Source organism: Mixophyes fleayi, chromosome 6 (genome assembly GCF_038048845.1).
Source record: "Mixophyes fleayi isolate aMixFle1 chromosome 6, aMixFle1.hap1, whole genome shotgun sequence".
Lineage (NCBI taxonomy): Eukaryota > Metazoa > Chordata > Amphibia > Anura > Limnodynastidae > Mixophyes > Mixophyes fleayi.
In genome coordinates, this window is record NC_134407.1 from 213,151,991 (window position 1) to 213,174,249 (window position 22,259).

At 38.9% G+C, this 22,259-nt stretch overlaps 2 protein-coding genes across 2 annotated transcripts in view; one reads left to right on the top strand and one right to left on the bottom strand.

Annotated features, from left to right (window-relative positions):
• The window catches only part of LOC142159906 (uncharacterized), a 543,776-nt gene that overhangs the window by 383,722 nt on the left and 137,795 nt on the right, over nt 1-22,259 (bottom strand). The gene's annotated exons all lie outside the window — the stretch shown is intronic.
• On the top strand, nt 1,497-14,326 carry LOC142159888 (uncharacterized). Its single transcript, XM_075214741.1, has 6 exons — nt 1,497-1,623; nt 3,076-3,240; nt 10,096-10,490; nt 10,607-10,704; nt 10,866-10,977; nt 12,982-14,326. The coding sequence occupies exons 3-6, from the start codon at nt 10,406-10,408 to the stop codon at nt 14,238-14,240; spliced, it is 1,554 nt and encodes a 517-aa protein (XP_075070842.1). The 5' UTR covers nt 1,497-1,623; nt 3,076-3,240; nt 10,096-10,405; the 3' UTR covers nt 14,241-14,326.

A 22,259-nucleotide genomic window follows, 5' to 3' on the forward strand; every position in this document is an offset into this window, starting at 1 on the left:
TCAGTAAATATAGCCCCTGGTCTGAGCTCAGGTAGGGGGATGGCGGTACCTTGACCACACTTCTTTCCATGTAGTGGATTATCACCCCTTCGTATCCTATGTATGTGTGTCTGGGGAAAATGTCCTGATGATGAAACATGTGATTACTAGTTAAAATACACATTGGTGTTTGAATCCCAATTTTAGATAACTCTTTGTTCTCTTCACCACCCAGTATCTCACACAGAATTTTCATATCTATCTATATCTATCTATCTATCTATCTATATATATAATCATACTTGCCTACTTTTGCGAAGTCCTTTCCGGGAGACGGGCGTGACTGGAGGGAGGGGGTGGGGCGAATCGCGTCATTTTGGCCCCGCCCTGGGAATGGTGGTATGTCGTGGGGGCAAGGCCAAAATGATGCGATTCGCCGCTAATTGCGTCATTTTGGGAAAACACTAGCAGAATGCGGTAATTTCCCAGATCTCCCGTGAGACCGACCCGAATTTCGGGAGTCTCCCAGACATTCCGGGAGAGTTGGCAAGTATGATATATATTGAGATATATATATATATATATATATATATATATAGATATAGATATAGATATATAGATATAGATATAGATATAGATATAGATATATAGATATATATATATATATAATGAAAATATATGGGGCATCAAAGCACCTTTACATTGCCACCAGCACTAGCAGTGTCATACAGCAGCATCCGCCCACCGTTGAGAGCCAGACACATCACCCAACATTCAGGACAGTTGGGTGTTGTGGTGCTATAATCCTCATAATGACATATTTACTGAACTTTGTTATAGTGTCATTTTTTTGCTTGTGTAGGGGAGATTCAATTCAGTGCAATGTGTCTCCGGTACAGTTAGCGCCGATATTATGCCAGGAATCTCTGCTCACTTTTCCTCGTGAAAAATGCGCATATGCTACCGTAAGGGTCGGCATTGTGCGCAGCCGGGCAACGCGGTGATGTCTGCGTGGCACATCGCCAGCAACTGAATCTCAGAGTAAGATTCCACTTTAATAATTAGCTTATAAAACCCAGAGAACAGGAAGATACCGAGACTTCCATAAAATACAAATCAGAATACAGAACTCTTCCGTTCAGTAAATATAGTCATTTCCAGAGGGAGACATATGGGGAGAGTTAGCAACTATGTGTATACTGTATAACAAACCACATATCTGTCTTACGAGGCCCTTTAGACACACGGTTACCGTAATATATATATATGATAAATCCACCGCAGAGAATCACGTTTGATGCAGTTCTTGCAAAACAGCCATAAAAAAAAACATTAAACTCATACGTCGGCCATTTTGTTGAAGTCAAAGTCCTCCATAAGATGGCGTTAAGACTATAAACAAATCGCCGTTTCTTTCCCGATGACCCGATCTGCTACATAATAATAGGTTGGGGAAACTAGTAGTGTAAATATTGTCTTCTGTGCAGGCGCCATTTTATGTAAGACAGATCGTGTGTCCCAGGCAATGCTGGTCTTCATCAAAATGTCTGACCACTGAAAGCGGTTCAGCAATTGAAAAGAATAGCTCTGGGTGCCTCAGTGAGATTCTAGGATCGGGGGACCCCAATAGCTCGTTATTATCAGGTGTGTGATCGTAGTGACCTGAGTATAATAATCATTGTTACCTGTGTATGATAATAATGGTGACTTGTGTACAGTGACCATTGTTACCTGTGTATAATAATAATGGTGACTTGTGTACAGTGGCATTGTTAGCTGTTTATAATAATCATTGTTACTGTGTACAGTGGCATTGTTACCTGTGTATAATAATCATTGTTACTGTGTATAGTGACCATAGTAACCTGTGGCTAGTGATTATTGTCACCAGTGGATATTGACCATGGTTACCTGTGGATAGTAATCATTGTTACCTGTATAGTGACCATGGTTACCTGTGTATACTGATCAGGATGACCTGTGTATAGTGACCATTGTTACCTGTATAGTGACCATGGTTACCTGTGTATACTGATCAGGGTGACCTGTGTATAGTGACCATTGTTACCTGTGTACAGTGACCATGATTACCTGTGTATACTGATCAGGGTGACCTGTGTATAGTGACCATGGTAACCTGTGTATAGTAATCATTGTTACCTGTGTACAGTGACCATGGTTACCTGTGTATAGTGACCATTGTTACCTGTGTATACTGATCAGGGTGACCTGTGTATAGTGACCATTGTTACCTGTGTACAGTGACCATGGTTACCTGTGTATACTGATCAGGGTGACCTGTGTATAGTGACCATGGTAACCTGTGTATAGTAATCATTGTTACCTGTGTAGTGACCATTGTTACCTGTGTACAGTGACCATTGTTACCTGTGTACAGTGACCATGGTTACCTGTGTATAGTAATCATTCTGTAGAACATCTTCTGTCCAATACTTGAACAAGTGATTGAAGAGCTATTACAGTTTTGATCATTCGTGGAGACAACAGCGCTGAATATTAACCCCATTCTGCGTCTTTTCTCTGATCTCTTTAACCATTTTCATGTTATCAGTCAGTATATTGTAGGCAGAAATTCATTTGTTGATGAAGTACATTTATGTTGTTTAATTCTGCTTTTGTATTTTCACCTACTTTATGATTTCTAATGGTGATTGTGTTTGTAATTCCCTTAGTTCATCATTAATAACATACCTGTTACATGTTTCATTTATTGATGATTGTTAGCCCCCAAAACCTCATGCTGACCCACTTTCCTGATTAAAGGTTACCCCTAAGTGGGCTTTTTTAAAATTATATAACTTGTGTGCGTCTTGAATTGTCCTGTGCGAGATGCATTTACCGGAAAGCAACTCAACCACAGGCAGAGTCTGAAAGAGGACAAGAGAGAAGAGAGGGGGAACGGGGAATTGTGTACCTGTAATATACTTTCAACTTTATAAGAGAACCGATCTAATGTTTTGTTCAGTCTACAGTGTGGGACTAGCAGAATTTACTTGACAAGACAATAATACAAACTTAATATATGACTATGTTACATGTGTACTCTGTGATGTTTTGTATATTATTTATTTCTAGAGCACTGAGCAACTAGGGATGGACAGTTTGTACTAGAATTCACATGAAGGTGACCTCCGTCCTGTATAAATCCCTGATTCGCTGAGGATGGAGACGGACAGGAGTCACATGACTGAGAGGATATTAAATCTCACCCTGGAGATCATCTACCTGCTGACTGGAGAGGTGAGGGGTTCTGGGAGTGTCACTGTTGCACCACTCTTATCGCTGTTAATAAAACAGAGATTTGACTGTAGACATGAGGAATTCTGGGAATGTCTGTGACATCAATCTTTGGCCTGTTAATAACAAAGGGATCTGACTGTAGAATTTAAAGTTTCTGGGAATGTCACAATGACATCCCTGATCTTTGCCAACAATTTAAAACCCATTTTCGTGGACACTATGTTGCTGGATGCAAGGAGGTGTAATTGTACATGTTGTGTGTGGTCACTCTGTGCAGACATAGGACACACTTGGCCATTAATGTATAAAATTGTATCATTATAAAATTATGTTAATTTTATCATTTTACGATATGTACTAAACCCTTGTATGAACATCAACAGAGAGTGAGAATAGCATCTAGCAGTTAGTACTGGGTGTGTTTTTTTCATATTGAAAGTCATAGTCTTCATTCACTACAATGGGGTCTGGTAGAGCGTGCCATTACTGAGGGGTAGAAGATGACTTCACTAGAGGGCTCTGTAACTGCTGTCTCTGATAGGCTCCCCCGTGGCTCCACCATTCTTAGAAAGCCCACCTCCTGTGGGCTTTCTAAGAATGGTGGAACCACGTTCAAAACACTGTCTCCTCAGGTGACAGTGTTTCGAACGTTCTCGATTGCTGTCTCACTATTTGCTTTTCCTTTCAAGGTCTAGAACAGTCTCTCAGTTACAAACTCATCACAAGAAAAGTCAAAAACATTTCAAAAGACGACAGGTTAAGAGGCAATTTAGGAGTGATTTTGATAGTAGGGAGGACTAGTGGCCGAAGCTACCAGCCACTCCAATCAAGTTTCAACCCTCATTCCATTCAATTCGTTCTAGCTAGTACCATTACTCTTTTTTTCCCACTGGTTTGTGGCTGATCAAAAGTATGTAACTTACTATCACTGCTAATACATTATAAAGTTATTACCAATAAAACGAATACCTCTATCACTTTCTATAACTCTAGGGATCCACATCCATTAACAAAAACTCTGAGTATGACACAGTAATATTTTAGAACATTTCAATAAACCTTTACCCAGATATATTTTATCGGTACACCAGTGTATACTTGAGGATCCTGCAAGGTGGTAATTGGATGACGTGGATTTGTTTTACCTGGAGAAAGTCCATCTGTAGGAGGTGTATGGGATGGCTCTATTGGTATTGTTTTCCTGACACTTTCTCTCAATCAAATAAGACAGGACATTGCCTTCCTACTAGCTTGAGAAGAAATGTCTGATGCACACCCATATACTCTTACCAGCCAGCACATACCTTCTGTACCCAGCTGAGCCAGACCATGTGCTGCCTCCACTAGGCCTGGAAGATACACTCTGGGAGCTACTGGTCTACCATGTCCATCTCTCCAGGGTCCAACAAACTCCTGACCATCTCCCTTAACCTTCCAGACAGTTTATTCTTCAGGTAACACAAATCTCATATATTAAATAATTTATGTGTGTGTATAATTTAAAACAATACAAAGAAAAACAAACAAAACATTGATTTGTCAGCTGTCACGTAAAACCCTGCTGTCCATTTGACAGCTATGTCCGCCCTGTTGTGAAAGTCATGTACAGTCTTGTGTGTAAGTGTTAACTTAAAGAAGAGCTACTTCAGTTGGTAACTGTGTCACTGTCACAAGGCCTCCATGTAATATGAGGTCTAATTATGTACTGCCATTGTCATAAAATGTTCTTCAGTCACCTCAACGTCGCCCCCTATATTAGAAAAACACCGAAGACCAATGTATATCAATTGATTTACGCTCTGCCAATTCACATGCCATTTTCAATCCCACACGTTCAGCTACTTGGCTAAGTGAGGAGGGCAAAGGGGTCCATTTCTATAACACTTTTGTCACTTATAACATATCCAGTACATGTCTGTCTAACGGTGAAAACTATAAAAACATGAACATTTTAAATTTTCTATGGGTTTCACTTATGTCAGGTCTTGTGGCAAAAATCCTGCTCCAATGTTCTACACAGAGATGCATATCTGTATGTCTAACTTCCAGCAAGTCTCTTTCTCCTACCACCCTTTGTGCATATAGGGGCACATTTTAGACAGGAGACAAAAAGGCAGATACCACATGCAATCTATAAAACATGAATCATATTTCCACAACAAAACTCCTGCTAAAAATCAGCAGCTTCTATACACATAAAAACAAACCCCTAGCTTCTTCCGTGACTATGTCAATGTAGTATGTGTACCCCTGACTCTGTCTGATGTCACAAATGTCATGAATGAGACCATGTCTACGTGTTTTTGTATCTCTTTACTTTGGAAAAAATGAGATACTGACAGAGATGTAAAAACTGAGAAATGGGAAAACAAAGAATAATAACAAAAAACAAAAAAAAAGATTTGCAGACAAACATAAAGTAGAAAAGCAGAGCAGGAGAGAAGCACAGAAGGAGATTTTACAGCAAAATGACAACTGCATTGGACACTATGGGAAAATGGTTCTACTATTCCACTAATCCCCTTAACTATTCACTAAACTATGACCCTCCCCATTCTTCTCAAGTTTAACTGGGAGTTACATTACCCATCCAATCCAGTGTCGTCCATCACACTACCTATATACCTTTGCGATAGACTTCATGGCTATAATGGAGAAGTGCAAAGATAACCCTTTGTGACACATACTCTGTATCTCCCATGTGTGTCCTCCTGAAATACATAAAACAACATTAGATCAAAGTATGTGCACACTTCATTTTATATAATGACTCTCAGCCAAATGGATTATCATGTGCCACTGCAGTGCAAATAGAAGAAAAGAGTGTTACAATGACCCATTGTTAATTTGTCTTTCAAGGGAAGCTTTGTACTCCTGCAGCAATCCCCTTAATCACTATATATATATTTCTTTGTTTGTCCTTTTCTACAGAAAAGAGGAACAAAATAAAGTCAGTTTCAAATAGCATAGAAAAAAAACAAACATTTATATTTCTTACCAGCGACAAGAGAGTAAACACAAGACAACATTAAACAAACAAACAGCAAAAAGAATATATACATTTAAGTTAATATCTCTCTAACCCTGCAAAATGACACTTACCACAGATTAATATTCACCCTTAGGTGGTCCCAATATCCTTGCCTTTGCTCTTGTTCTTTCCTTACAATCCTTCCTCAAGTGTCCCTTTTTAAGGCAGTTAAAACACTTCAAAGACTTCTGTTTCTTTCTTCCCTTATAGTGGGTGTTCTAAGTCTGAGGTTGTGAATGTAATCTTTCTAAAGCCTGGATACTCACCATCATTAGCCTATCACTCTGCGCTTTCTCCCGTTTACATATGTTCTTATCATGTCTTATCTTATCTCTCTAAGAGTCTCTACTGTGATACCTCTTCAATTAGGTAAAGCAGTTTGTACCCTGGTCTTTAGATTCTCCCTGAGACCATCCATTAATACTGTAACAGATACTTCCCTGTGGTGCACATTTTCCTTTATATCTGCTATCCCTGTGTACTTAGTCATTGCTGACAGAGCTCTAGCAAAATAGTCAGCTGCAGTCTCACAATCCTTTAGTTTGATAGTGAGAATTTTGCTCCAGTTCACTAATACCAGAAAATATATAGCCAACTGTGAGATTATATGCTTGATATTTTCCTGATTATCATCCTCTGTTAAGGATCTATCCTCCTCCAACATACAATCCTTAATAAATGTTTGTATATCAGTATCAAGAGGAAGACAGGCCCTCAACACCACTCGCCAATCTTCATTAGTTGGCTCATGTGCATTACCTAAATGTCTAATAAATTTCTGACACTTGGCCAAATATTTTCTAGGATCAGGGAATTCAGACATAATTGAAAACAGCTCAGCCCTGGTCCATGGACAATGCACTACTACATATATAATGGGAACTATACCATTCCTGTCCGCCTTCCCATTGGGAACTACTATTGTGCGGACAGCATGTAACCCTATCAAATCACTACATTCTGCAATAATTGCTGGAACTACTGTTGCAGTACAATGAATGTTCCTCCTTGTATTAATTTCTATATTATTCTCACCAATTTCAGCCGCTGCCCCTGCTGGTGGGACCATTCCTTTTCCTTGTCCGTGTGGTGCCTCTTGCATGTTACTAGCATGGGCAATGGCTGAAATGACGGTGGGTTTACCTTCTTCTTCTGAAACATTACCCTTAACATAACTTATTACAGGATACAAGTTACTAGTTACATTTTTAACATTTCTGGTATTAGCTGTATTTACCACCCCAACCGCATTTTGCGGCGGGGACGCGCTCACGCTCACTTCTCTTCGCTTTGCAACGCTTACTTCCGGTACGCATGTATTACCCTGCCACGTGTTACCTTCCTGTTGCCACGGTTTTAAGCAGTCATATTATTTAATTCTCTTTTTCATTGGTTCGATCAACCATATTTTATCAGTTACAGTATTTAGTGCCTCTAAATCAAAACTACCATCCTTGGGAAAAGGTCTCGCACACTCCCGGGTCATATGACCCATTTGTCGCAGTACGCCGTTGCGTACGCACCATATTTCTTATGCATAATATACCTTGCCGAATCAACCGGCCGATCCATAGGCAACATTTCCCAGACCATCTCTAGCGTTTCCATAACACACCACTACCACTAGAGATTTTATTGACTGTGTACGATTTGAACAGGCTACGTCCACTCCCCTCCTCCCGACTAAGTAGCACTGAACAATAACACGCGATTGTCAGCCTACTCAATCGAGGAACAACCTAACACAACAACTGGGATCAGAAAAGAACCAACTTCGCAATACCCTGCCTTTCCTAGTTTGGGTACTTTACAACTGTTAGCACTCGATATTTATCATAATATCAGCGGTTGCAGCGTTTTCCCCCCCACAACTCCCAAGTCACAATCACAGTTGCGCAATCAACCATGCGGTCTGATCGCACCACTTACAGATACTACCTATCAGTAAGCTTTGCGATTACTATTGGGAATGCAATGAAATCCTCTTGTTTTCGCTCCGGCGTCTAATTATACCCTGTTCTCTTTTAGAACAGAACGCCACAAAGGTTTCTTTATACTGTTCTCTTTGCAAACAGGACTTTTGTCTTAGTTTCCAGTATACCTTCCCTGTATACCAATCCTCGGCTGTCCAGCCCGCCTCGTCAGGCAGCAACTGATATTCCTTTTCTCTCTTTTCAACAGTAAATCAACTTCAAAATCATACACATACACCTTCGTTTTCTGCGCAGAAAGTTAATTTCCCAAATAATATTAATATCTTTTCAGAGGCTTTTATAAGTGATTATACTATAGATATATACAGACTATCAAAACGACTGTTTAAACACGTGATAACAACACCGGAAGTACACATACGCTATGCAATGCAACACATTTAAAATGCAAAACGACAATAAAAAGAAACAATTCTCTTTCTTGTCCCTAGATTCAAGTTAGCGCTCCTTAGATTATGCAAAAACGGACATTCGGTTTCACAACAAAGAATGATAAACAGGTTTAGAACACATTGCGTTCTTACCCGTATATGATGCGTCTCTCCACCCTTTGTTGAGGAACTGAAATCCGTAGTCTTTGCGAATCGTCTGGTAGCTTAACCTCTGCTGCGAGCCCCCAAATTATTAAAGTTATTTTATCGTTTTCCAATGCGATTTGTGTGGTTCCAAAGCACAAGCAATTTATTTAGCAAAAGAATAACATTTCAATAAATAAGTACAACCGATACATACGCTGCGCGCTGCTGGATCCAGCTATACAGTCATTCAGTCCTGAAGTCTGTGGTCAAAGTGACTGCAAGCTGATTCCAGGGAGCAATATATATATTTGGTGTTACAGTAAATACAATACAGATGACTTGGCATGTTTTCATAAGTTCAGGCTTCAGGAAGTGTAATGCAGGTCATTGGCCAGTTCAAACGATCCCATCCAAGGGTAGGGGTCAGCTCTCCAGAAGATGAATACTAATCTTCCCGCCAAGAACTAGTTCAAACTGGTCTATTAGCATTACACACACAATACCATACACGATCATTTATTCCCTATCATCCATAACTAGCATACGCAAGGTGCGATCCTTTCGGCGAATGAACCGGACGTCTGCGGATAAATAGGGGATTAGAATGATACCAGACATGATGTTTCCTGTGACCTGAACCTTAGATCTCACTAACATGTACATATAACATTATAATATTTAACTATACATTAAATAACATTTGTTCAAAAAAAGACTGTGGATTGGAACTATTAATAAAATGAACTATATACAAGTGAATGTGTAAGTGTGTGTGTGCGTTATTTATCGTGCGATTGCGCCATGACACGTGGCATACTGATCGCAATCGCACGGTAAAACAATATTAATCAATATACTTTCTTTCATCCAATTATTCGACTTTGACATACTAAACATTTTGCAATTGTTCCCAATAAATACTTTAGCCTGTATGTGTGTCTAAATGGGAAGGAAGTACTGCTTATACAGAACATATTCCACCCTTATTCAAATCGTAAAGCTTATGTTTGATTTGAATATGAGCAGAACTACACCAAAGTTAGGTACTCTTTTGCCCAAATGGTCTATCTGCAGCCATTGGTATATCTAGTAGAGCATATATATATCATTCAACGCTCCTGCCATTTTTGGTGTTTTACCTGTTCTGAGTACTCTGTCTACGACTGGACCCCACAGCTATATACACTGGACTAGAGAGTGTATATATGAAACCGTTACAGGTTGTATTTATAAAATTAACCGTTTGCGTCAGTTTTACAGGTTTACCCTAAATCACAACCACATTTTTATTGATGTCTCTCTCAATACCCAGGATTACACAGTAGTGAAGAAGACATCTGGTGAACATGTGACAACCTGCAGCCGTCTCTGTGTATCAGGAGAATTGAGCAGGACCCAGAGCCCCATCACGGAGCCTCCACCTCACTCACTGATACATGAGAGAAACAATGACCAGAGGATTCTAGAACTCACCAACAAGATCATTCAGCTGCTGACTGGAGAGGTGACTGCTGGGAATGGGACATTATACAGTAACACCAGGGGATGTGTCTGGGTGATGACTGTATCATTGTGTGTGTCAGGTTCCTATAAGGTGTGATGATGTCACTGTCTATTTCTCCATGGAGGAGTGGGAGTATTTAGGAGGACACGATGGTCTCTACAAGGATGTGATGATGGAGAATCACCAGCCCCTCACATCAATGGGTAAGAGGAGACTTCCATTTATTGCAAAGGAGAAAACAGTTGTGAGGAACACCTGGATACACATCTTCTGATAATCACATATAAATAATGTATTCAGTTAATGTTTTTTCCTATAGATGGATCCAATAACAGAAATACCTCAGACAGATGTCCCCGTCCTCTTAATTCACAGGATCATATAGAGGAAAATGACAATACCCCACAGGAGTGTCAGGTAGATGCAATTGAGAGTGTGACCAAAATATCAAAGTAACTTCACAGTGTATGATCTGTAGAGAAGCTGTGTGGTTCTTATACACTGATGTTCTTCTGATTACTCTCTGTTCATGAAATCACATTATAAAAACTGTTTTTATTGTTTTGTGGGTAATTTAGGGTGAAGACCTGATTGTAATTAAAATAGAAGATATAGAGGGAGAAGAAGAGACACATGTAAGGGGTGATCAGCAGTGTAAGAAGGAGGAAACCCCTACAGATATCAGCACAGGTGAGTAATACACACTAAATACAGAACATATCATATATATTCTCCTTGTTCAGTCACTACAACAATCTTCTAAATTAGTGAGTACAAAGATTTTGGTCAGAATCCAGCAGCCCCTGTTAGACTCTTCCTCTCATCATATCATTGTGTGCTACCAGCCAAGAGATTGGACCAGCCTCCTCCTTACACACTCTCTTGTGATCCTTGAACAGTACAAGTAACATCAGCCTGACCCTGTACACTATATTTGTAAATTCACTGACCAATGGGAAGAGACACCATATGACATTACACGTCAGCCTCCTCTGCACTACAACACTTGACATTATCCATGATACTGGCTGTGCACTAATATATGTATAGGGTATTCATCATGATTTCATTCTAATTTGCCTAAGCCAAGCTAGATAGTAGCACTATAAATACCCATGTAATTACAAGTAATTTTGGTGCGTTATGGTAGTGTGGTTTGACACGGAGCTATGAGGACACAGGTTGAGTTAATATAACTATTCTAATAATAAAGTACAGTTAACACATTTTTTCAGACCATGGGCAAAGTTAGGAAGTCGAAACCCAGAAGAATGGTCATACTTGAGAATATTGGTACACTGTCAGGCCTAGCTGGAACCATAGAAACTCCTCAATCACACCATTATCAAAGGCCTTGGCATACCAATAATTCATGGACTAGGAGAAGGACATCTGGACTTAATTTAGAAAACACCAGCGGACCTCCCTTACTTCACAGCTGTTTAGTGTTTCTGGATGGGGACCCCCCCCATAACCCGCACCATTATCACAGAGGGAGAAATAGTACAAAGAGAGGGCAGCAAAGTGACTTCCTGCAGTTACAAGAAGTATGTCAGATATATTGAATAAGTAGACCCCTTTGATATTAGGATCAGTCATAGGTATAAGGGTTATTAGGCCCTGATTGATTCACATTTGAATCCTCTGTAGATGGCATTTCCTTATTTCTTAATAACACTTGGGGGTATATTTACTAAACTGCGGGTTTGAATAAGTGGAGGTGTTGCCCATAGCAACCAGTCAGATTGTAGTTATCATTTATTTAGTATATTCTACAAAATGACAGCTAGAATCTGATTGGTTGCTATAGCAACATCTCCACTTTTTCAAACCCGCAGTTTAGTAAATATACCCCTTGGACTAGGTCTATTACTGCTAAGTCATACACCATTTTCAGTGGATAGTGGCTCAACCTTCAATGTGAACCTGGACCATCAACTTCATATGTTATAAATACATATATAATCTAGGCCCCCACTACAGGGGTACATACTACACAGTACTATTATAAACAGCTGTGCACTTATCAGAATCTTCTTGGTATTAGCTGAATAAGTAACTTCTGCTGTGAATAAGCAACTTTCCACTTGTCTCAGAGACCTCCTAGAAAGCCCAGTCTTCGGTCATCGGCTTGTTACGGCATCCGTAGAAAGCAATAGCTCAGTGTCCAATCTTTCAAACAAGGGTGTTGTATGTTCTGGGCTTCTGTTTGAAGCTGATTTTCCTATTTTGAATGCATACGGTGAAGATGTGACCCCACTTGTCAAAGATATTCTGTACTGTAGAGAAAGTGGTCCTCGTGACAGGCCTTCAAATACATGCAGCCTGCAGTACAGATAGTTTTAAGCATTCATTGTGAAGTATTCTTTGAGATAAAATCATTTACAATTAACAATATCTGGCTTTCAATACATCTCATGGAAATTGTACAAGCCAGAAGGTAGCAGTATTTTTTCATGTGTTGTCAGCTGTAATTTTATGCATAGAAAATGATTTAGTATTTTAAAGCACATTTCAGATCTATTTTGCCCACATCAACGTGGTGTCACAATTTACACCCCAGAAAGAGCTCCAGAAACTATTGAAATAAACACTGCTATAAATATAGTAATTTACTAATCGGTTGGTAATTTAGTGGCAATAAACTTATTGTAGGGAACCATTTGTATTTCAATACATTTATTTTTTTACCAGCAGATGGGCAAAACAGCAGGAATACATCAGAGGGACATCTCATTTTATCTCCAGATTGTGAAATAGAAGATAACAACATCACACCGGATTTTTCAGGAAATAATACTGTTACCTCAAACATACATCCAGTTCTACACCGTACAAATATATCATCTGATCCCTCTAATCATAAGGAATGTTCTCCTGATAAATCAGAGATTGTTACATATAGTACAGCGCTTAGAGGAGATAACATATTGACCTGTTCTGTATGTGGGAAATGTTTTACACAGAACACAAATCGTATTATCTGTCAGCCAGCTCACACAGGAGAGAAGCTATGTTTGTGTTCTGAATGTGAGAAATATTTTAAACGAAAATCCAATCTTGTTGAACACCAGAAAATTCACACAGGTGAAAAGTCATTTTCATGTATAGAATGTGGGAACTGTTTTCCATACAAATCAATTCTTGTGAAACATCAGATATATCACAAAAGTGAGAAACCATATGTATGTTCTAAATGTGGTAAATGTTTTATACACAAATTAAGTCTTGTGAAACATCTGAGAATTCACTCAGGCAAGAAGCCGTTGTCATGTTTTAAGTGTGGGAAAAGTTTCACACGCAAAGCAAATCTTGATAGACATCAGAGAGCTCACACAGGTGAGAAGGATTTGTCATGTTCTGAATGTGGGAAATGTTTTACACGCAAATCAGATCTTGAAAGGCATCAGAGAATTCACACAGGTGAGAATCCATTTTTCTGCTCTGAATGTGGGAAATGGTTTAGTCGGCAGTCAAATCTTGATAGACATCAGAGAATTCATACAGGTGATAAGCCTTTTTCATGTTCTGAATGTGAAAAATGTTTTACACATCCGTCGCATCTTGATAGACATCAGCGAATTCACACAGATGAGAAGCCATTCTCATGTTCTGAGTGTGGGAAATGTTTTACACAGAAATCAGATCTTGTTAAACATCAAAGAATTCACACAGGTGAGAAGCCCTTTTCATGTTTTGAATGTGGAAAATGTTTTACACAGAAATCGGATCTTATTAAACATCAGAGAATTCACACAGGTGAGAAGCCATTTCCATGTTCTGAATGTGGGAAACGTTTTACACAGAAATCACATCTTGATAGGCATCAGAGGTTTCACACAGGTGAGAAACCATTTTTATGTTCTGAGTGTGGGAAATGTTTTACGCGGAAATCAGATGTCCTTAAGCATCAGAGAAGTCACATAGGTGAGAAGAACTTTTGTATGTTCTGAATGTGGTCAATGTTGCTTTTTGTTTTTGGTTTTTTTAAAAATCTTTGGCAAAGGTGAAAAGTTGTTTCCATATTCATTTGTTACACAGAGATATTATATATATATATATATATATATATATATATATATATATATATATATATATATATATACACACATACTAGAACCCATTTTCATGTTCTGAAAATGGAAATGCTTTAAAACCAAAAGATAAAAGTGTATTCCTATAGAGGGCACTCAAAGGTTGTAATAAATCAAATGACCGTTTTTACAAACCATTCACTTTGTACTAAATATTTAAAAACAAAAATGTGATTTCCGATTGTGCAAGTGATATTTGCATGCAATTAAAAAAATTAAATATGAACTGTCGGGTTCTTGTTTTATTGTTTGTAATCATTTTATTTATCTTTTTTTTTTGGACAGATTACTGACATCACTAAATATTACAGCATTAGTGTTTAATTAAAATAAATATTAATACCAGATATATCATTCTGATAATATATATACTCAATATGTGCATATTAGGGTAACACTATCCCTTTGTTATAAATGTCAAGCTAATATTCAAAATTAGAAATAGATTCCTATGGGGTAAAATACCGATATTGCGATTTTGATCCTTACTATCTGTATCGCTTACATTTGCCATAACGCATATGTCCTTAGGAATCCTATTTATATTTTCCTTTAGTGAACTAATATCTGACATATATGATTTAAATGTCACATGTAAAAATATATATTGCCTATTTCACAAATTATATACCACTATATAGTGTATTTCAGAGGTTTCTGATTCCTACACACAATATGCTGTGAGCCTTTTCAAACTGAAATTGGACATAATTTGTACATCCTAATGACTATTCATATTATGGGGATATAACCAGGTTTGTCATCGTTGGGATTCGTATATATTTTTCTGGCTATCCCTCTATGTAGCACACTTATAGCAGACACGCCATATATCCTAGGTAGAGTGTCTGTATTAGTTTTGCAGTTCTCCTGCTCTGTGTTCTACAGACAAACTAAACTTTCGTAATGTGAGGAACCACCTTGTGACTGTCATTCCTCTCTTTAGCTTGACTCATCAATGTGAGAGGGGAGTGATTCGTGATTAGCCCAAAAGGGCATCTTATTAGTTAATGTTTCAGTGACTACACATATAATTGCTAGGCATTCCCACTCAACTGTTCTGTAGTTTTTTTCGGCATGTCAGGGGCAAATGCAGGATTTGTAAGAGTGGGGTTTCCTTTACAAGGCAGCGTCGCTTTAAATTTAAACGCTGAAGACGCCGATCTCGCCGGAGTTGAAGAATCCGGACATTGATACATTTACCCCCTAGACTTGATAAGAAATTTCTGGCACACTCGGAACCTAATACCTTCAGCGTGCCTCTCTCATCTGGAGGAGCCACAGTCTGTTCTAAGAAACAGGTAGGTCAGCAAGGGACTCGGGGGGGGTTATATGATGGAAATTTGTTTGCATGGAAAGAATGTGATAACATGTCCATCAGGATACCGGGCGACCCTCAAGCTTTAGCATATTCTGTCTCAGCCCATGGTATATGGGTTGAAGTAAGCAAACAGAAGTCCCCTCACATGCAGGTATAATATGGTGCACAGACACAACCAATGAAAATAATGGGCGACAGGTCAGCTTCCTGGGTGAATAAATAATATGGACCCACCCATGGTGAGATAGCTTTCAGACTCGGCCCCCCCTTAGATTTATAGCACGCAGGTGGTTTGTACATTGGAGGGAAGGTATAATACAGCACAAGAATTACATTTTATTCACTATCCAAATGATGTTTGTTCTCCACAGGCCTAGGTCTTTAATAGGTACGTAGACAGCCAAAAGCACAAATGTTCTCAACCTTTCATACATTTGTTGAATTGCGTTGGTCCAGAGAAAGGCAAAACAAACCCTCAGTGTGACAGTTTTCAATTTAGCCTTCTAGAAAGAAAATTCCTCTGTGACCAAAAATTTAAATCAGATTAATTCTCTGGATCAATCTCTACCATTTCTTGTGAGAAAGACATCCATGATTAAATTCTGTTACTTTGCCATTTTCTTGGTACATAACATTTGCTAGACAAATCTTTGTAATAACCTGATTTGTCTGAATGATAGAAGAATAAAGGGCATCCCCAGTAATGCATGAAAAATTATGCAATATTAAAATAAACAAGTTAAAAATGTACATTGTATACTAATAGCAGAGCTTATCTGTATAACACTGATGCAGGACTGTGGAATCGGTCTTCAGCCCATATAGCTGGTGGGTGAACAAAGAAAGATTTCAAGCGTTGATATCGATTAACTCAAAGACTTCACACTCCATCAGTGATGTTGCTTGACATGTAATGAGTACCCCTTGCGCATGTCAAAGTCGTATAATTGGATGAACGAAAGGATATTGGTTAATATTGTTTTATCGTGCGATTGCACTCAGTACGCCACCCTACACGTGAATCATCTGGAATGTTGACCCTCAGCCTTTGAGGGGGTTGTTTGAACTAGCCTATGACCTGTTTACACTGGACCCATCTGAAGTCTGGACCTATAGAAGCAAGCCACGTCATCTACATTGTTCCCTCTGTAACACTACTGAATGTATATAATCATAGCTGTGATCCCACTGGTTTCAGTCTACTCTGACCACAGTATTCTACAGTGATATACTGTCCACTGGTACCCGTGGGAGCGCAGGCGAACGCAGCAGTATGTATTTATCTTTTGGTACTGGCTGTACTGTATTATAATCATGCATTGAACTGTTAAATGTTACATCTGCTAAAATGAATTACTTTGTGCGTTGGAAACACAATACAATCGCTTGGGCAATGCTTATTTGAAAACGATAGAATTACTTTAATACGCAGTACATTAAGTAGGAGTATCGGTACGGTTACCAAAATATAAATATGAAAAGACACTTTAAAGTATAATAAATGATACAAGCTTGAAAAAAAACTTTGTTCATTTATACTAGTTATCTTTGGTAGGTACCATCTACATCAACAGATATCTACATGATTTCATAGTTGATAACTAATGTGAGTAGATCATGTATATGGGAATACACATGATTTTCAATTTTAACCGATTTCAACACGATTCAAGGATTAACAGTACATGTTAACATTGAGCACTGTCCATCATGTCCTCCTACACTGTTTTATACCATTTGTATGCTGCAATTCCAAAATCCACTATACACACCTCAAACTGATTTTCTTCCCATCTACTCTAGGAGTGTAGATTATCTTGCAAAATGGATAAGTAACAAAGAAAATAACAAAAACATAATACAATAACTAGTATAGTATTAAAAAGGCGGCCAACTCTAAACTTTATAGCATGAGCAAGAACTGGGAACAAAAGTCAATACAGAGCCTGTGTCAGTTTATTTAATGAGATTCAATGGGCAGCACTGTGGCTTAGTGGTTAGCACTTCTGCCTCACAGCCCTGGGGTCATGATGTGATGTGGGGGAGTTCTCTGTGCAGCACTGCAGAATTATTGGCGCTATATAAATAGCTCATAAATTTTCACCTGTGTGAATTTTCTGATGTCTTAGAAGAACTGATTTTTGTCTAAAATGTTTTCCACATGGAAATGGCTTCTCACCTGTGTGAATTCTCTGATGAGTAAGAACAACCGATTTAGCCGTAAAACAATTTCCACATTCAGAACATGAATATAGTTTGTTGCATGTGTGAATTTTCTGATGTATAACAAGAACTGATTTATCTGTAAAACATTTCCCACATTTGGAACATATAAATGCCTTCTCGTTTCTGTGAATTCTTTGATGTTCAGCAAGATTTGCTTTCCTTGTAAAACATTTCCCACAATTAGAGCATGGTTTCTCACCTGTGTGACTCCTCCGATGATTAAAAAGATCTGATTTCTGTGTAAAACATTTCCCACACTCGGAACATGGAAATGGCTTCTCACTTGTGTGGAATTTTTTATGTATAACAAGAGCTGATTTATGTGTGAAGCATTTACCACATTCAAAACATGTTGACAGCAGTGTGACCTGGTTGATGGGTAATACCATTTGTATTCTGTGTAACTATTGCCCCACATATAAAACATGGAATTGGTTTAACATCTGTAAGAGCTGTATCATATGTAATATCTGAGTTACAAGGAGAACATTCCTCATGATTAGAGGGATCAGATGATACACCTGCGCTGTGAAGTACTGAATGTATATTTGAGGTAATGGTATTTTCTCCTGGAGAATCCTGATTGATGATGTTATTTTCTATTTCAGAGTCTGGAGATAAAATTAAATATTTCTCCACTGTATTTCTGCTGTTACAACCATCTGCTGGGCATAAAATAAATATATGGAAATAGGAACATTTCCCTGCAACAAGTTTTTTCCAGTAAATGTTATACTTAAGTGCTCCCATTTCCGAGCCCAGAGCCACAAGGGGAAGGGGTGGGGCCCCATCTCCGAGCCCAGAGCCACAAGGGGAAGGGGTGGGGCCCCATCTCCGAGCCCAGAGCCACAAGGGGAAGGGGTGGGGCCCCATCTCCGAGCCCAGAGTCACAAGGGGAGGGAGGGGGGCATCTCCGATCCCAGAGTCACAAGGGGAGGGAGGGGGGCATCTCCGATCCCAGAGTCACAAGGGGAGGGAGAGGGGCATCTCCGATCCCAGAGTCACAAGGGGAGGGGAGGGGGCATCTCCGAGCCCAGAGTCACAAGGGGAGGAGAGAGGGCATCTCCAAGCCCAGAGTCACAAGGGGGGGCATCTCCAAGCCCAGAATCACAAGGGGAGGGGGCAGGGTGTGCCAACTTAAATCAACTTGATTTTAATTACGATTTAAATCACATTCATTTTTAAGAAAAATAAATCATTGATTTAAATCACCATTAACAAAATCCAGGGTTTTAACAAGCTTTTAATGGTAATTGGCATACTGTGCAATATGGGCCACAGTCCTTTGATTAGCTGCTCTACTAATAAAAAGGTCTGTATCTATGGCTATTGCTTGCTGACCTAATTTAATTATGACTCATGTGATACAAAGAGGCTCAGGCAACAGACAAATCCAGACAAGACAAGTTAAAAGAAGTAACTTATCACTGTTAAAAATTGCAAAAGTCATGACCGTCAGAAAGATAGATCCTGTATGGATTTATTTTACTGAAGAGAAAACTTAATCAGGAAAAGGAGTTAAAGCCCAATGTCAAAACTGTGGTACAAAAATGATGGGGTTGGTTGGCAAAATGAAGGCCCATGAAGCCCAAGATGAAAGTGAAGAAGTAGAACTAGTCCAACATGGCAAACAGCAACAAAGTTAATGCAACACTTTAGGTAAGTTGAACATTTTTCTATAGTTTATTTTTCAACTCTTTCACAAATTTGTTCAAATTTTAATCTGCCATAATCCTTTGATTGGCCTACAATAATTTTATATGCATATTATTCGTTATTTATTTGTAGGAAGTCAGCTTTCAAATGCGACTGCTCAGACACCTACAACCGGTCAACAGTTGTCATCACCTGTGAGAGCCAAGCAGCAGTTGACGTTAAAAAGAAAAGCTACCCAGGGTGACAGTGACATCAATAATCCCACCAACAAGAGAAGCATGGACACCTATGTGGTTAGGACAAGTTTGCAAAAAAAATGCACTTGAGCAAGTAGCTAATTTATATATGCAACATATTCTTCATTCCGTGCTGTAGGACATGTGTAGTTGAAAGAGAAGGTAAATTTAAAGCATCAATGGTATACTCCTACAACCAAAAAAGAAGATGGTAACTCGCTCCTCAAGATCTTCAAAGAAGAAAAAGAAGCGTGCTTAATAATTCTTAGTGGACAAACTGTTTGCTTGAGCTTAGATGGATGGTCAAATGTTCACAATGAGCCCATTATAAGTGTGTCATTAACATGTTCTGGAAACTATTTATCAGATACAATAGACACTTCTGGGCACACTCATACTGCTGGCTATTTCATTCAGGTGGAAATGCATCTATGACCAAGTGTGAAGATGAATATAAGGGCCATGTCCATAGCAGTGTAACAGACATCACTGGCAATGTGAAAAAACCACAGCATGAACTGGGGAAGGAAGAACATCGTAATGATAGCACATGATGTGGAAATGTCTAATGTTAAGAAGCAGGTAGATCGTGTTGCAAGTGCCAAATATAAACAAGAGTTAGATTGAAGCGCATTCTTCCTCAAGATGTAAGGTGGAACACAATGGTTGACCATCTGAATTCTTACATTAAGCCTTGGTCAATTCTTATGAAAGTGTGTGAAGAAAAACGTGAACAAATTGATGAGATTGTTTATAACAAAGTTAGCATTGGGCTGAAGAGAAATGCAGAACAATTGTTTAACCGCATAAAGCCCATCTCAATAGCCCTTGACACGGTTCAAAAAGATGTTGCACCATTTCCAGTGCTATGCGTGTGGAAAGAATTAGAGGATAGTTTAAATATGGACAAACCAAGTATGACAACATTTTTGGACCGCTATAATCAAGCGTTGGGACCTGAACATTTTCTTGCTTACTTGATGGACCAACGTCACTGTGGTAGTTGTTTAACTGCAGAAGAAAAGTTAGATGGCACCAATGGACTGGTGGAAAATGCACATTGGCTCAGAAACCGTAGCTGGTAATGAAAATATCATGGTAGCAGTAGAGCAATTGTCGACAGCTACAGCATCATCAGCTTCAGTAGAAAGAATATTTTTCACATTTGGTTTGGTGCAGTCAAAACAGAGAAACCACTTGGGTACTGACAAAGCTGCAAAACTTGTGTTTCTTTTTAAGGTGTTCAATAAACCCAATGTGCAGGCTCATTCAGATTAACAAATCAGGTAAGGCAATCGCCAACTATTCTAACTTTTAATAACAATGCTGTTTCATTCCATTTGCAGTATTTGTTGTGATTTGTGTGTAGCTTGCTGTGCTATGCCATGATTGGTGACACTGTCAAGTCATTTAAATTGAATATATTAAAGATACAATATTTTAAAAGAACATTGTATTATTGTTTTACTTGGTATATTTGTTTACTTGATCATTTTTTTTTAAAAAAGCCAAAAACAAAGCTTATTTTTTTTCACACTATGGGAGGGGCATCTCTGGGCCCAGAGTCATAAGGGTAGGGGTCGCAAGAGAGGCCGTCCTAGACAAGTCGCAATGCAGGTTTTTTTTCAACCAAAATCCGAAGGGGAAATATTCTAGACCAAAGTCCAAAGGGTGGCTCTTATAGACCAGAATCTAAAAGGGGGGCGTGGAAGGGACTCCTAGACCTGAGTTGCAAGAATACCTCTTAGAATGTGGTTACAATATTCCAAATGGACCTTCTTTAACATGATCTATCAGTCCCTGATAATGCAGATTTTGCTAAAAAATTTAAGACAAAATATAAAATTAACTATCAAATTAAGTGGTCACGTGATGTTGGGCAAGTGTGGTGTCCTAAATCTGCCAACAGTAGCCCACACAGAACATGTACATTTATACCACTGTATCTCCAGAGTCAAAATGTTGATCTCAATGTGACATTGCCCAAATCTCTCACCTCTCCAGCCATGTCTCTGGTTTATTAATAGACATAAGAGTAATAGTGCTATGACATTCCCAGGATCCCTCACCTCTCCAGTCAGCAGGTAGATGATCTCCAGGGTGAGATGTAATATCCTCTCAGTCATGTGACCCCTGTCCTTGTCCATCCTCAGTGAATCAGTGATTTATACGGGACAAAAAAAAAAAAAAAAGACTCTCTGGTTCAATTGTCTGGAATTAAATATAATTATAATAAACATCAGAGTACACATGTAACATCTCCAAATTCAATAGGGGCTGATTCAACACAGCGTGATGTGTTGCCAAACATCACCACAATGGTCGGCTGAGCACTAAAATACCGAACAGCGCGGATTTCACTCTTATGAAGGTAAGGCAAAATCTGTGAAGTTGCATTACCTCAGAGTGCCCCCCCCCCCCCGACAGTTCCAGAGGCAC